At 68.4% G+C, this 15,563-nt stretch overlaps 1 protein-coding gene across 8 annotated transcripts in view; it reads right to left on the bottom strand.

The window, feature by feature from the left end:
• Positions 1-2,074: 2,074 nt before the first annotated feature.
• Positions 2,075-15,563, bottom strand: part of INF2 (inverted formin 2) — a 31,028-nt gene continuing 17,539 nt past the window's right edge. For 6 of the 8 annotated variants that reach the window (XM_045448436.1, XM_045448437.1, XM_045448435.1 and 3 more), the window contains 20 exons: positions 15,380-15,539; positions 15,013-15,046; positions 14,300-14,441; positions 13,473-13,614; positions 12,514-13,248; positions 11,798-11,943; positions 11,659-11,720; positions 11,125-11,227; positions 10,821-10,906; positions 10,390-10,490; positions 9,735-9,805; positions 9,557-9,664; positions 9,394-9,464; positions 8,594-8,714; positions 8,077-8,241; positions 7,892-7,994; positions 7,547-7,708; positions 6,401-7,009; positions 5,892-5,948; positions 2,075-3,044 (listed from right to left, as the gene is read on the bottom strand). In XM_045448436.1, coding sequence (XP_045304392.1) covers positions 5,893-5,948; positions 6,401-7,009; positions 7,547-7,708; positions 7,892-7,994; positions 8,077-8,241; positions 8,594-8,714; positions 9,394-9,464; positions 9,557-9,664; positions 9,735-9,805; positions 10,390-10,490; positions 10,821-10,906; positions 11,125-11,227; positions 11,659-11,720; positions 11,798-11,943; positions 12,514-13,248; positions 13,473-13,614; positions 14,300-14,441; positions 15,013-15,046; positions 15,380-15,539 — 3,177 coding nt within the window. In that variant the 3' untranslated portion in view covers positions 2,075-3,044; position 5,892. Of the gene's footprint in view, positions 3,045-5,891; positions 5,949-6,400; positions 7,010-7,546; positions 7,709-7,891; positions 7,995-8,076; positions 8,242-8,593; positions 8,715-9,393; positions 9,465-9,556; positions 9,665-9,734; positions 9,806-10,389; positions 10,491-10,820; positions 10,907-11,124; positions 11,228-11,658; positions 11,721-11,797; positions 11,944-12,513; positions 13,249-13,472; positions 13,615-14,299; positions 14,442-15,008; positions 15,047-15,379; positions 15,540-15,563 lie in introns of those variants that run through there. The other 2 variants (XM_045448433.1, XM_045448438.1) reach the window with 2 other exon arrangements.

Raw genomic sequence — 15,563 nt, 5'->3', positions numbered from 1 at the left:
TGGATTCGGGTTTGGGCATGGCTCACCCCACTGGGAGATGGGGCCAGGGATGGGCCCCGGGGGGGGGGGCAGGAGCACACTCTTAGCCTCTCACCCTGTTCCCTCTGAGGGGGTGGCGGGGGGGGGGGCCAGTCCCAGTACAGAGGCCCCCAGAGCCCAGCAACTAACCTGTGGCCAGGGCTCAGGGGGCGCCGGGCTCCGTGGATTCCGGCGGGGGAACCAGAGCTCCCATGGAGGAAGAGAGAGCAGACTCTGGCTGCCCCACAGTCACCCACAGAGAGTCCCAGCTCAGGACTGCACTGCCAACCCGCCCCTCGTTTGTCCCCTCCTCGGCCCACCCCCCGCTGGGGTCCTGGCTGGGATCGCTCCGCGGCCCAGACCCTCTTCTCTCACACGGGGACACCGGCCGTTCCTTCCTCCCGGAGTTGCTGTGGGGCAAACACCAGGGTGCAGGTTCAAGTGGGGTGCGAGGGGCAGGCCTCCCGTCCTTGGCCCCCCTGGGCGACAGCCCCCCTCCGCCCCCCGCTGGTAGTGCAGGGGTAAGGCGGGCTGCCTTCTGGAAGGCCAGGCAGAGCAGGCTGAGGGTGGGGCCCAAGGCCTCGGGCAGCCTGGAGGGGCTGTGGCAGGGGGCTTGGGTGTTTCTGGGAGTGGCGGCTGGGAGGGGAACTGGCTGCGTAGACACGGAAAAGTCGGAAAGGCATGGTTGTAGCAGAAGGGACCGAGAAGGCGGGAAGGGTTGTTCGCATTTGCAGAAGAAGGAGCCCAGCCCTCCCAGCGGCCACAGGAGCCACGGAGGGGAGGGGGATGTGCGAGTCACTCAGATGGGGATGTTTCTCTCTGCCGAAGGGGGGGGCGGTGCTAGCTTGGAGCCCTTCCTGGGGGAGCCTGGGGCTCAGTGGGGACAGCATGGGGGCTCACACGGGACCTGCAGGGCCAAACCCTGTCCGGCAGGGGCAGGACTCCCCCAAGCCCGGTCTATAAATAGCCAGAGGGCCTGGTGGGAGGGGGCGGGGTTGGGCTTTTCTATAAACAGCCCTGTCCTGGCCCAACAGCTGGGGCCCTGCCGGTCACACGGCCCTGCCTGAATTAGAACACATCCCCTCTGCCGTGGCCTGTGCACAGTGGGCCTGTCACCAGGGTGGTGGAGGAACAAGTCGGCAAGCTCGGGGGGCCTCACCGTGTGACCTCGGGCTCAGCCCCATGGGGTTTCCACCATCCGGGGGCCACACGGCCCCCTGGAACCACATCAGACACGGTGGTCCAGGACGCAGACGCCACAGATGCCTGCAGGACACTTGCACCCTTGAGCGCAAGACTGCACGGCAGGGGTGAAGACAGTATGCGGCAGGGGCGAAGAGGGCGGGCCGCAGTTTCCTAAGACGTCGGACACGTAGCCCCAGCCGAACGAGCGCACGCGTGGGCGCAAACACAGGCGTGCGGATACGCGCAAACGCTTCGCGCCGGAACAACGCGGGGTCGTGCACACGAAGGGGGAGCAGGGCGAGGCCCCGCCAGACGGCGGGGTGTTACTCAGCCAGAAAAAGGGGTGTTGTGCCAACACACGCTGCGACACGGAGAAGTCTCGAGAGCACGCCGTGTGGAGCGTAGCAGTCACAGAAGGCCACGTATTGGGATTCCGTTCATACGAATGGTCCACAGAAAGCAAATCCACGAGACAGAAAGCAGATGTGGGGGCTGGGGGAGGGGGGATGCGGAGTGAGCGCTAAGAGAACTTTTGGGGGATGGTGGAATATTCTAGAATAGGATCTTGGTGCTTGAACGTCTCGTGCATCTGCTGAAAAGTCACCGAATTACACACCCACAGCGGGTGAGCCATATGTACGTGAATTCTGCCCCCAAGAGCCCTGCTCGCCTCACCCGCCCTCGGGGGTGTCACCCGCCCTCGGGGGTGTTTACCGTCTGCTCAGGCCACTCTGGGTGCCCTGTGGGCTCCGGCCCGCCCACCCCCCCCCTCCCCCCAGCGCATCACAGCTGCTGGAGGGCAGACCCCTCCGGGCACCGTCCAGCCCCCCCCACGTTCGCTCACAGCTTCTTGAAACCACGTGGCCCTCGCTGGGCTGGCTCTGCTCTTTATTGTTTATTGGTCTGAGGCTCTCCAGATGCCAGCCTGGGTGGCAGGGCACACCTGGGGCGGGTGTGGGGGCGCGGGCAGGCTGGCCCTCCCGGGGTAGGCCCTGGGTCTCCTCTCGGCCTGGCGGGGGGCATGCGCCCGACCCCGCCGGAGGCAGCGGCGGCTGCAGGCTGGGTCACTCTGTCGACAGGGTGGCGAGGGCCTGGCGGGGGCAGTGAGAACAGATGCCCTCCCGCCCCCAGGGCTGGGCGTGCCCGGTGTGGATCCTGTCTGCCAAGTAGGGGGACCATGGCGTATCTGTGGCAATGCTGGCCAGCCTGCCCCTACCCAAGGCCCCAGGGTCCTCCCACCCACCTGTACCCAACTCAGCTACCGCAGGACAGCAGGAATGCATGAACAACCCTATTTCAGTGAAAAACCACTCTCTGCTCCGGCCTGGCGAAGCAGGTTGGGGGGCAGAGCGGGGAGCGGGGGACTGAGGCTCGGTTAGGAGGCAGCGGGCGGGGGCGGGGGCTCCCATGGCTCTGCAGGGAGAGGTCCGCGAGGGCCTGTCTCCAGAAGCATCTGGGCACCAGGTGGCCGGAGGGCAGGGCGCAAGCTTCAAGGTGCCCTGGGGACACAGCCACTGCCCCTCACCCCTGCGGGCAGGTGCTGGGGAGCATGCGGGCGCCGGCGTGGGCGTGGGCATCGGCATTCGGCAAGCGGACCATGAGGGGGCTGGGGCGTGCGGGGGGCTGGGCTCTGGTGCCTGCTGGGGTCTCGGCCAGAACGCCCCAGGAAGCTCCGGGAGGCCCACGGCCCCGGAGGGTAAGGCACAGAGTTTTGGTTTCCCAGGGGCCCAGTCCCAGCCTGGCCCCGGAGGAGCCCCGCTCAACCACACGTCTGGCGGCCCACGGCTGTGTGGAGGCCGGCAGCGGGCACGCTCACTTGGCTTTGGGCTTACGGCCGAGGCCTGTGGGGGGTGAGAGGAAAGCATCATTAGGAGCAGACCTGCCAGGGACAGCGCCGAGGCACCTGCGTCAGGGTCCCCAGGCTCCTGCTGTCCCATCACCACTGCCCGGTGGGCCTCCTGTCTCTGGGTCCGCTCTGACCCTGGGCCCTCGCTCCTGCACGGCAGGACTCTTCCGGGTGCAAGATGCTGGGGTGCCCCCCAGCCAGCTGCCTCCTGCCCACCCGTCCAGGCCGGATCTGGGCCCGTAGCCCACGGTCTGCCCTCACCGATCCCCGGCACCGCTGTCTCTCCCGGCGCTTCCCCAGCGGTGTCCCTCCTGCTCCCTTACGCCGTCCCCACCTGGACAGTTCCTGCCACCTGCATGCCCCCTCAACTGGCCCTGCAAGGTCCCGGGCCCACCAAAGCCCTCTGGTCCAGGGGCCCTCTCTTGGCACCCCGCCCGACGCCCCTCCCCCCACCCCGGCCACACCAGAGCCAGGCCCGTCCCAGGCCCCCCGAGCGTCTGCAGCAGACTTGGGTTTGGGGAGCATGCTTGAGAAAGATGGGGCAGAAAGGCCGGAAGTCATTCAAAGTGGAGCGCCTGGGCGGCTCAGGAGTCCGACTGTTGATTTGGGCTCAGGTCATGATCCGTTATGACAGCTCAGAGCCTGCTTGGGATCCTCTCTCTCTCTCTCTCCCTCTGCCCCTCTCCCATGTCTCTCCTCTGCCCCTCTCCCGTGCACGCACGCGAGCACTTTCTCTCTCTCTGGCTCAACAATAAACATTAAAAAAATAATCTCAAGAAAGGGGCGCCTGGGCGGCTCAGCCGGTTAAGGGCCCGACTTCAGCTCAGGTCATGCTCTGACAGCTCGTGGGTTCGAGCCCCGCGCCGGGCTCTGTGCCGACAGCTCGGAGCCTGGCGCCTGCTTCGGGTTCTGGGTCTCCCTCTCTCTCTGCCTCTCCCCCAGTCGCTCACGCTCTCTCTCTCTCTCTCTCTCAAAAATAAACATTAAAAAGTTAAAAAGAAATAATCTTAAGAAAAAAGTCATTCAGAGCACGATTTCTATCCCAGCCCCACTGCGGGGTGCCAGGACACAGGGCCAGGGGCGGGGGGCGCCCAGGGCACCGCACAGCAGGGGTCTCTCAAAATCACCACCTTAACCGGGTAATTGATGTGAAGGTCACTGACCACAGGGCAAATGGCCTCGAGCTCTCCTGGGGTGCTGGGGGGCGGCGGGGGGACCCACGTCCCGTGTGCGGAATTCCTGCCCAAACACCCTAGGGAACCAGGTGGGCCGGGGGCAAGGCGAAACACCTGGAGTGAAGGGGTCTTCCACAACCACAATCCCAGGGCCACACCAGACAGACCGAGGCTGGATGCCTGGTCCTGGGTAGGACGTCATTTCCAAAAAGTCCAAACAACTGTGAATAGTACGACAGGCCTGCCTGGGGACACCTGCCTGGGGCTGCACAGACAGACCCTGACTCGTCCTGGGGGGGGGGGGGGGTGGGGTGGGGAGAAGAGCCTTGCTCTCAGGAGACCCCTGAGGTCAGGTTCAGGGGCCAAGCGTTACGATGTCTAGAACTTTCAAATTGTTTCATAAAGTTGAGAGCCATGCTCAAAGTTGGCAGCAAATGCTGATAACTTTGCTATTTTTTGCAAGATTTTGCCATTTCGGGGTGAAGGGTGGGCGGTGTTCATTATGATCTTGCAAACTTCCTGTCGGGTTGACGTTTTTGCAAATAAAATCTCGAGGAGATGAGGAGGCTGGGATTCCTGCCTCCTGTCCCCGCCCCGCCCCCCCGGGGACGGGGGCACCTGGGGAGGGCTGTGTGGCAGCAGAGGGAGCACCCTGGCCTTTCACCGGGCAGTGGGCACATGTGGCCGCAGGCCCCCAACCCACGGACCACACGGCCCACTTGTCCCCTACACCTGGGGCCGGCAGCGGGGGCGGGCCCGGCTCGTAAAGGACACACCAGCCCAGCTCAGAAAGTAACCCCGGGAGCAGACAGGCGGAAGGCTGTCCCCGACAGTGAGGATAAACCGTAAAGACGGGAGCCCCTGACTTCCTCTGGGCGCCAGCTGAGGCCTAAGCCCCGGAGCCAGGAGCCGAGCCGGCCCCAGCAAGGCTGCAGGTGTGGGGAGAACCAGACGCCCCTCCCCCCCCCCATCGTGACACACCAGATCGGCACCCACTGACACAGTCCAGAGCGCAGCGGGGACCCCAGGCCTGTCCGTCTGCGTCTGTGAGCCTGCTGGGCCACATCAGAGACACGGACGGTCCTGCCCGTACTCGGGGGTCCTGGTGCTGTCGACCCAGGAGGTGCCTATCGACCCATTCATGGCCTCCAGGACCTGGCCAGGGAGGGGAGGCCCGCCCGCTCCCTGGAGAGGGCCTGTCACTCACTGCCCCCCAGGAGGACGTGTGGCCGGACCAGGGCCGGAGGAGGGCTGGGGTGTGCCCTGTGGAGGGTCTCACCCGGAGGCTGGGAGTCAGTAAACCCCACGGTCAGCTAGGCTGGTCGGGACAGGGACCCAGCGGCCCTGCTCCCCGGAGGGCACCCGACTTGGTCTTGTCCACCCCGCACTCTTGAGGCCCCTCTGCTGGGCGCACAGCTCTGAGGTCGCACCCGGCCGCAGCGGGGACACCAGCTAAGCGAGGCATGGCTCCCGCCCTTCCCGAGAGCGGGGGGCGAGGCGGAGGGCTGGCAGGTCCCACCACCAGCGGCAGAGGAGGCAGGGGGGCTTGCTGTCAGGCCTGGCGGGGGGAGGGGGGGGCTGCAGGGAGCGGGTTAGCGTCCAGGAGCGGCCGGGCCCAGGCCCCGCCTCTGCTCACCGTTAGTGCAGGCGCCAGGCGGGGTACGTACCTCACTGAATCACACAGAGTCTTTTTGTTTTATTATCGTCAGAGTCAGGGGCAACCTCTGCTTCCAAATAAGAGAAACGCACTCAACGGCTTATTCCTGACCCACCCTGAGCTGGGAGCTGGACGCCGAGCCAAACACAAACACGGCCGGGCCTCAGGCGGCCCCTGGCTGACGGCCCCACCTGCCACTCCCTGCCTGAGGTCGCGCGAAGCGGTTGCCAGTGGGCCAGGGGCACGGCCGCTCGGCAGCGGCCCCACAGTCGCCCTTCCCGCCCGCGGAAGGTGGGGCCGTGGCCTCCTTCCCCCAGGCCGTGGGGACGCTCTCGGGGGGGGGGGGGGGGGGGCGGGGGAAGAGGGCCACTCGCCCGCTGCAGAGAGAGACTCGGGGCTCTGGCGTGGGACGGACGAGCTCTGACCCCATGCCAGTGCCCCCAGGCCCTGTGTGACCTGCCCGCCCAGGTGCCCTGCTTCCGGGGCACAAAGGATGATGGGAGGGGAGCCCCAAGTTACCTTCCTGGTTCCTTGAGGGGCGCTTCCTCCTTCGCTTGCCCGTCCCCTTCGAGACTCGCTCCCGGGTCCTGGGGAGGGTGCCGGACCCTGAGGAATCCATCGCTGCGTCCTCCGAGAAGGACCTGTCCAAGGACGTGTCCAGTGCAGAATCCGGGGCCGTGTCCTCCTGGTCCCCGTCCCCGTCCCCAGCCACGCCGGGGCCTGTGGCACCGTGGCCACGCGTGCCTGTAGCCTCCGGCCTGTGGACGGTGCTGTCGGCCTCGGCCAGGCAGGCGTCCCGAGGGCCTGCGGGGTCTTCAGCATCTTGGCTCGACCCCGTGGCCCCAGGGGGCTTGTCACCAGAGAGCCTGAGAGGCTTTAGGGCCTGAGCCCCTCCCAGCACCACCGGCCAGGCCCCCGCAGAGGGCTGGGGGGCCTGGGGGTCCTCTGCGGCCAGGAAATCACTGGCGTCGGTGTACCAGGAAGAACGCCTCCCCAGGGGCCCGGGCCCCTCCTCCTCCGATGGGTCAGCAGTGGGCTGCGGGCCGGGGGCCGTGGCATCCACGCGGTCCCTGCCGTGGGGCTCAGAGGCGGGGTGGCTGGCGTCTCCTGCAGGGTCTCTGGTGGCCACTGTGGACACAGGACACGGCCGCTGAGGGTGGGGCCCAACTCCCAGGCCAGCCCGACGGCGCCCCCACTTAGGGTGTGCTGGAGCGGGGGGCCTCCCTCCGTATCTGCTTCTACCAGAATGTCCCCGTTCCGCAGCACCCGCTGCCCCAGGAGACGTCCCTGGCGGCCTCCAGATGGGGGTTCCCGGAGAACAGCCCTCGGCATCCACTGTCTGCCCCGGGGTGTGGGCCTACTTCACCCCTGTCCCTCAGCCCCCGTGGCAGCCACGCAGAAGGGAGTGCAGCGCCCCGCCCCGCCCCCCCCCAGCACCCCTGAGCCCCAGGGACGGATGTCAAAGGCCCGCTGGGCCATCCTGGGGGCTGTCACACCTGCGGGGAGCCCTCTGTCGTGGCAGAGACACCCCAGCACCAGAAGGGTGAGCCGCTCCTCTGGCCCCACCTCCCACGGCAAGGGAGATGAGGGCTTCCTGGAGGAGGGGAGGCTCCGGGCAGCGAGGAGGGCGGGAAATGGCAGTGAGGAGGTGGGAGAGGGTCTCACCAGGCGCCTTGTCCCTCAGGGGGTCTCCGGCAGCCGCCTTGCTGCCGCCCTCCGCGTCCCCTCGGCCGCGGGCCGTCTTGCGCAGCTGGAAACCCTTCCTGATGTCGGCCAGCAGGGCATCGATGACACACACGTCCTCCTGCTTCCCGACTCCCCTCCTGACTGAGAAGCCCCAGGGACCCTCAGAGACGCGGCTCGTGGGGCCCCCCCGAGCCCGCCCAGGGGACCTGGAGCCTGGAGGCGTGGGAGGTGCCGCCGGGTCTCCAGGGCAGGGAGGAGCGTGGGCCAGATGCAGGCGCAGCCCCGCGGGGGCCCCCCGGGCCCCCGGCCGGCGCCTGGCCTCACCGGGCTTCCCATCCTCGCCCCGCGGCCTGCACGCTTCCTCCTCGGCCAGCTGCTGCTTCCTCCTCTCCGCCTTGGCCGCCTGCTCCTTCCGGTCCTTGTTGTCCTGCGCGGGACCGACACGGAGCCCATGACCCCAGCCCTCGGCGGCCGTCCCGCCTGAGGTCCGCAAGGGGCTGCGGGCCCACCTTCAGGGCGCGGAGGAAGAGGTTCCGGAAGGTCTTCATGGTGCTGAACGTGTCCTCCAGGGAGAGCTGCTGAGCATCCTCACACAGGTAGCTGGCCAGCTGCAGCTTCTTCTGCTCGATGGCCTGGAACACCTCGTCCAGCGCCCGGGAGGCCTCGATGCTGGCCTGGGGGCGTGGGCACTCGGTCACGGCCCTGGGAGGGCCCCTTGGGGGGGAGGGAGCACCTGCCGTCACAGGGACACAGCCCGGGAGGGTGATGGCCGCCGGCACGGGCCCCCACAGGCAGTGGTTTCTCAGTGGGACCAGACAACTGGGTACCGCGGCCCCCGGGGAAAGGAGCTGCCTCGGGACCAGGGACAGCAGCGCCGCCCTGCCGCGGGGCCCCTCGACCTGGCCCCGTCCTCCCCCACACTCGCCCGGCCCTGCCCGCTCCACCCTCCCGGACTGGCCCACTGGCTGGAGGGGCCCGCCCCTGGACGCCACCGGGCCACTGCGCCCCGAGCCCAGCCCCGCTCGCCTGGAGGCGCTGGGCGTACTGCTCCTGCACCTCAGGGATGCAGGAGGACACCTTCCTCTCCATTTCCAGAAGCTTCTTCAGGTTGGTGCTGGACTCCGAGCGGATGAGCTCAAGGTTGATCCTGAAAAGTACCCGAGAGTGCGCTGGGGTCAGGTGACAGCTGAGGTCCAGTCTCGTGGAGTCGGTGGGGGCCTCGCCCTGCACGCCCGCGGGGTCACTGGGGGCCCTCACCGCGTACACCCACAGGCTTCTGGAAGCACATCAGGGCTCTGGGAAGGGCCAAGCGGTGCTGGGGGGATGTGTCAGGACAGCGACCCCAAAGCCTCGGCCCATCCTCCTAGTCTCACCCTCCGAGAAAGGTTCTGCAGCTCTGGGACCTGACGACCTCCCATAGCAGCGTGTGCCTGGTGTTGGAAGGCCCGGGCCACCCTCCCCAGGGCTGCCCCTCTGGGCCGAGTGACCCACGTGGATGCAGCCCCACTTCCCCGGGCCTCGGTTTTGCCCTCTGTGCAATGGGCCTTGCTCACGGGCTGCTGGGAGGGTCAACCTTACGAAGGGTGGTGTCGCACTAGCCCCTGGTGTGGCCACGACCAGGTCACTCCCTCCCTTTCGTGGCCTCCGTTTCCTCCCCTAAATCATCCGGGGACAGGCCATCAGGCCATGATGGACCCGAGGTCCTATCCCAGGCCGAAAGCGAGGGTCCCACGGGCATCTGGGGGCCCGGCCTGGTCCGGCCGCCCTACGGGTCAGGACCAGGGGTGGGGGTCCCGGCGTGGGTGAGGCGGGTGGGGGGCACGTACCCCGCTGCCTGGGAGGGCTGCTCCAGGTCCCTCGGAAGCTGCAGGAGGTCCGGGTGGTTTTTCTCCACCTCCTGCAACAGAACGCGCGTCCGGTGAGCGCCGCCGTGGCCCCGCCCGGGCCTCAGGGATGCCCAGGCCCCCGGGGCCGCCCCGCGGGGCACACCTCCAGCACGTGGTGCAGCAGCGTCACGCGGCTCTGCTGGGACTTGGTCTCCGTGAGCTTCAGCAGCGTGCTGATCTTGAAGCCGTCGGCGTCCCCCGTGTGGCTGCCCTACAGGGGTGGGGAGTGAGCGTCCTGCCTCCTGGGGCTGGGGGTGCGGCCGGGGGCGCGGCGCACTTACGTAGTTGAGGAAGTTTCCTATCTTCAGGATCAGCTGGCAGAAGACGGGCAGCTGGTGGCTGGTGAGCAGGCCTGCGGGAGGGCGCCAGGGCAGAGGGAGGGGCGGGTGCTGCGAGGCGTCTGAGGCTGCGGCGTGGGGGCAGCACCCCTCGGTCCCCTCCCCCACGCTCCCTCCCTGGGCTCGGCTGCGATCCCAGCGCGGACAGCCTCCGGGGCTCGGGGAGCAGGTCCGCCAGCGTTCTCACTGAACCCTCACGACCCTGGGGCAGATGACCCCTGCCCCCTTCTGTGGATGAGGGTGCTGGGAGGAACCTTCTAGAAGGTTGTAGCTGTGACCTCCCTGGTTCTCGGCTAACTGTCCCTTGGGCCATCGGGTTGGTGGCCCTTCTGGCCCCGTGGCCGAGAAGGGAGTGGGGGGCCACCGCGCGTGTCTCTGCCCTGTGGCTGTGGCGTGTTCCTGCTGATCCCTCATCTGGAGAACGCGGCGAGTCTGTGCACACGTGTGTGCCTCCGCACGTGTGCGTGCGTGTATACGTGCACACATACGTGTGTACCCGCAAACGCACGCGTGCCTGTGTCTGTGTGCGCACGACTGCGTGCGTCTCTGGCGGGCGACCGCTCCCTCTCCAGGTGCCGAGCGCCCCGCCCCCACTCACTGTCGCAGGCGGCCAGTACCAGCTGGGCCTTGGGCTGCACCACGTCCAGCACGACGGCCGTGCCCTCACACAGCAACATGCACTCCACCCGCAGCTGGTAGCTGGGGACAGAGCGGGAGATCAGGGACGGGGCCCCCCCGCCTGCGGGTGGGCAGCGGCCGGGGGCTGAGGCACAGAGCTCGGGGAGGGGTCCCACGGCCTGGCGCTCCCACACGCGCTCCTGGGCCTCAGCAGGACCGGGGCAGGGCCTGGAGATGGCACTTTGGACCAGCTCTGCTGCACCGGAGGGCGGCCGCCTCCCTGCGGGGCACCCCTGGCTCTCAGAGCGGGCGGCTGCACGAGTGACCCGGGTGGCGCTCCTCATGGAGTCCTGAGGGAACGGCCTGCACAGCCCCTCTCCCCTCCCCTCTACCCTTCCCCCACTCGCTCACCAGGGAATGCCCAGCAGGAGGAGGTAGAACTGGTCGGCGTTGGCCAGCTTGGTCCGATCCTCCGAGAATGCCCGCAGGTTTTCAACCTGCAGACAGGAGACCACTCCTGGGGTTCCGGATCCCGTCCCTCCCAGGAAGCCCCTTGCCCCGCCTGCACCTGTGTGGACCGGCTCACCGGGCCGCTCACGCGGGCGCCCCTCCCATCCGGCACACTCTGCCAGCCGGGAGCCCACCCCTCCCCTCCTCCGTGCTGCCCCCCCACCCCACCCCCGGCAGGACTAGCAAGTCTCTTTCCCTGACTCACCTCGTGCTTCTCAGGGAGGAGCTTGAGGAGTTGCTTGAGGACCTCCACGTCAAATTTCGTGGTGTCCCCAGCCCGGATCATTGCAGTGACGTCCTCGTTGGAGCTGCAGGTGAGAGGGGGTGGTTGGGATGGGAGGAGAGGGGCCTCATGTGGGCTCCCGGGGACCCTGCCAGTCGGGGACTGCCCTCGGCCTGTGACATCTCCGCTGGTCACACCCGGGGCACAGAGAAGGCAAACCACCTGCCTCGGCTGCACAGTAAGGAGGCCGGGGGCCGACTACCACACTCCCTCTCTGCCAGAGCACCCTCCGCCTCCCCCTTCCTGGGGGGCTGCTCACGACACGGGCCGTCTGGCTCAGGCACCCCAGGGAGCTCCCTAGCCGGAGCCACCAGAGGGGTTCCCCGCGGATGTCTGGGTCTCAGGGACGGAACGTGCAGTTCCCAGAGCGGCCTGCAGAGGGCGCCGCAGAGCCCAGCGGGAGGTGCGGGCGAGGGGGCGGGGCAGGGGCGAGGCCGTGCCGCCCGTGCCGCTCACCATCGAAACTGCTTCAGGAAGATGTTGAGGTTCAGGCTCTTCTTGGAGTCCAGGAAAGTGATCTGGAAAACACCCCCGCCCTGGCGTTGGTGCCCGGGGAGCAGCAGAGGCCCCTGGCTGAGCCCCAGCGCGGCCCCACCTCCTTGGGCTCCTTCCTGGCCGGGGCTGCCACTTGCTCCTTGGGCTTGGCCTCGGGGAAGCAGAAGAGCCGCTCGATGCTGGAGAAGTCCGGCTCCACGACCTCGGCCCCCAGGCTGCTCAGCGAGGCCCACATGGAACTGTGCTCTGCGGACGAGGGGCCCCCGGTCGGGCTCGCGCTCACCCACCCAGCGGCTTGACGGCCGGAGGGGGAGGGGAGGGGAGGAGCCGGGAGGCCCCCCCCCCCACCCCCGCCACCCCGCCGCCCCGCCGCCCCGTGGCTGTCACACCGTATGCATGCGGACGCATACGTGCCCGTGACCCGGCTGGCAGGAGGCCCCGGGCTTGACCTTCTCTGGACATTGGCACCCAGGGGCCTGGGCGCTGTGGGGCTGTGGCATCGGAGCCACCCATGGGCTTGCAAGGGTGCGCGTGGCAAGAGAGGCCCTTCACAGGTGACCTGTGACCCGTTCCCGCCCCGCCCCGCCCTGCCCAGACCTCCCAGGAGCTGAGTCCGGAGCAGAGATCAAATGGCCCCGGCCCACCCTTGGGGGGGGAGGGGGCGGGGGAGACACGGGGGCCCAGGTGTGAGCACACATACTACCAGTCGGTACCGCAGGCCAGCAGGGCCCGGCACCCCCCCGCTCGGGCAGGAAGCCACTCACGAGCCTGGGGGGCCCTCACCTCGCGCCACGTCAGAGCCGGGCGGGGGCTCACCTTGCGCCACATTGGACGGCAGCTTCTGCCAGTTGAGTTTCTTCATGCGCACAGTGGGAGCGTGCACGCACCGGTGGCTTGGGACCCAGGCGGAGGAGCCCAGGCTGGGGCCCACGTGGGCCACGATGACCTCCTCGACGCCACCCGCCGCAGAGGGGCCAGAGGTACCCGGCAGGGGTGGGGGTGGAGGGGGGCCCCCGTCCAGGCCAGGCAGCGGGGGTGGGGGCGGGCACCCCGTGCCCGGGAGCGGTGGAGGTGGAGGAGGTAAGGCCCCGCCAGAGACAGGCAGGGGGGGTGGTGGAGGGGGTGGGGGGGGTGGGGCCCCCAGGCCTGGCAGTGGGGGAGGGGGGGGAGGAAGAGGGGGCCCGGCGGTGGAGCCAGGGAGTGGGGGTGCAGGTGGGGGCGCTGGGGCCCCCAGGCCTGGCAGTGGGGGAGGGGGGGGAGGAGGAGGTGGGGGGGGCGGGGGAGGGGGCCCCGTGGTGGGACCAGGGAGTGGAGGTGCAGGTGGGGGGGCAACCAGGTCCTCGACGGCGTGCAGGCTGCTGAGGTCCGCCTCGGGCCTCGGGCCCCCCACCCCCGCCTTGGGGGCGCCGCTGTTTTGGGGCACGCTGCCCCTCCGACCCTGGCCTAGGTCAGCCTGGACACACTTGTGGGCCTTGGTCAGGGTGCTGGGGCGTGGCCGCCCCTTGACGGACAGAAGCCGCTCCATCATCTCCTCCAGGGTGCATTCCTGGACTGGGGAGGGGGTGCAGGGGTCAGGGCCGAGGGCCGGAGGAGGTGGGTAGGGGGAGGTGGGACAGGCGTGGCCACTGCCCTCAGGCAGGGGGCGGCTACCCTCCCGCAGTGGTCTGAGACCCCGCTGGCCGTGCATGGGCGGGGAGGGGGGGGGGGGTGAGGGGTCAGGGCGGGAGGTGGGTGAGGGCTGTGGGCACCGTGCCCGCTGGGCCCCACCTGCTCACCGTCACTGGCCAGGAGCACGGCCCGGTTCACCAGGTTCTCCAGAGCCTCCCAGAGCAGCTGGCTGGAGGGCAGGGTGGGCTCCAGGTACAGCAGGCCCTGCAGCACGGACAGCAGCTGGGCGGACGCCGGGGAGCAGCTCACCTGGGGGGCGGAGGCTGGGTCAGCGGGAGCACCTCAGCTCGCCGGGAACGTCCACCCATCAGCACTCTACGGCTTACAGGACCCCGGTGAGGAGCTGGGGTCACGGTTCCCTGACCGTCGCACCGGTGACATTTGGGGTGGGGCCGCTCTCCGTGCGGGGGCGTCCTTGTGCATTGTGGGATGCTGGTCCCGGCCCCCGTGAAGCCAGCAGCGCCCTCTGTCCCACTGTGGCAACCCTCATGTCTCTGGATGTTTCTGGATGCCCCCTGGGGACGCTCGCGCCTGGATGAGAGCCACGGGTTCTTTGAAGGACAGAAGGTCCCAGCCAGGGAGGGCCTGAGCTGGACCAGAGATCAGCCTCCTGGCCTCTTGCTGGTCCTGGGGCCCCTCAGGCCATTTGGCGGTAGCCAGCGAGCTGGGGCCCAGGACAGTCCAGCTCCCTCTGGGCAGCCCAGGCCTTTGCGATGCTGTCCCCCTGGGTCCTGGGGCCCTGGCTCTGTGCCTGTGACAGCCCAGACATACCGCCAGGCGCCAGGCTCTCCCCTCTCCAGCCCCCTGACGCCTCACTGCTCCCTCGCGTCTCCACATCTGGCCCACGGCTCCGCTGGGGGTGGGGCCTACCAGGGCCGGGAAGGCAGCCGTGTCCGAGCCCCGGCGCCCAGGCCACAGTCCCGGGGGTCGTCACCTTGTGGAACACAGAAGTGAAGACTTCCTGATGGTTATTCATGTCGACGCCGCCGCAGATGCGCAGAAGCTCCTCCGCGTCCTCGGCCTTGGCCTCCTCGAAGGCCTCCAACTGGATCAGCAGGTCGGCGTCCTCCAGATCCCTGGGGCGAGGGGGCCGGATGGGCTGAGGCCGCTGCCCCCCACCCCCCAGCCTCCTCCGGCCCTGGACAGACGCGCGGACGACCCTCAGCGTGGCCCACGCTTCGCATGTGGCCACACCTCAGCCCGAGGCCAGCTCAGCAGCAGAGCCACAGGCCCAGGCTCCTCCCCCTGGCTCCCCGCTCCCCAGCTGGCATCCCCGGGGCTGGGGTCCCACCCAGGAGAGTGGTCCTGAGAAGGCCCAGGATGGGGGTTCTCTGCTACGTGGATTCCCCGGCACCCAAATAAGTTTGAATTGCAGATAAACGACCAGTGACCTTTGGCATAAGTATATCCTATACGACATCTGGGATATACTTACACGGAAGGAGCCCTCCTATTCAGCTAGGGGTCCTGCACTGCGTGAGGCAACCCTAGCCTCCAGGGGCAGCTCCAAGGCCCCAGGCAGGGAGACACTGCGTTGTCACCCGGCCTGGGTCCAGCGGCAGAAGCCCTCTCCTGCCCCTCTGGAGGTGCTGTGTGGGGCCCAGGGGAAGGCGAGCCTGGCTTTGGGGGACGGTGCAGGGGACTCACCGCAGACGTGTCAGAACGTCCAGCAGCTGCAGCCCTGGGAAGGGACAAGAGGAGTCAGCAGGCCTCAGAGACTGCTGCCACCAGCCCCCCCCACCCGACCCCGGTCGCTTGCACCTCTGATGCCTCTCCTCTGGTCTCCCCGTGGGCTTATTCCCACCCCCCGGAAGGTGGTGCCATTCCTAAGGGCCCAGGAACACTCTGGAGGGACACGTGGTCGCACCCACTAAGGGGTCATCCCACAACTGGTAGGCCCGGAGCTGGGGATGGGCGTCCACACCGAGAGGCCCCGAGTCCCCTGAGGGGGGCAGGTGGGGGCCGGCTTCCAGAGCCTTCCTCTGGGGTCCTGGGGCGGGCTGCGGGCGGTTACCAGTGAACTCCCCGCGCAGCTGGGTGCGGGTGCGGAGGTCCTCGGGGCCCAGGATGATGGCATTGATCACACTGAGCAGGGTGACGACATAGGGCACGTTGTCGCTGTCCGAGAGCTCATTCATGATGACGCTGAAGCGGTACTGCTGGCTGCACACGGTCTGCAGGGCGGGCAGGGGTCAGCA

Source organism: Leopardus geoffroyi, chromosome B3 (genome assembly GCF_018350155.1).
Source record: "Leopardus geoffroyi isolate Oge1 chromosome B3, O.geoffroyi_Oge1_pat1.0, whole genome shotgun sequence".
NCBI lineage: Eukaryota > Metazoa > Chordata > Mammalia > Carnivora > Felidae > Leopardus > Leopardus geoffroyi.
The sequence above is the reverse complement of the archived record's forward strand: the minus strand, read 5'-3'. Positions and strand labels throughout refer to the sequence as shown.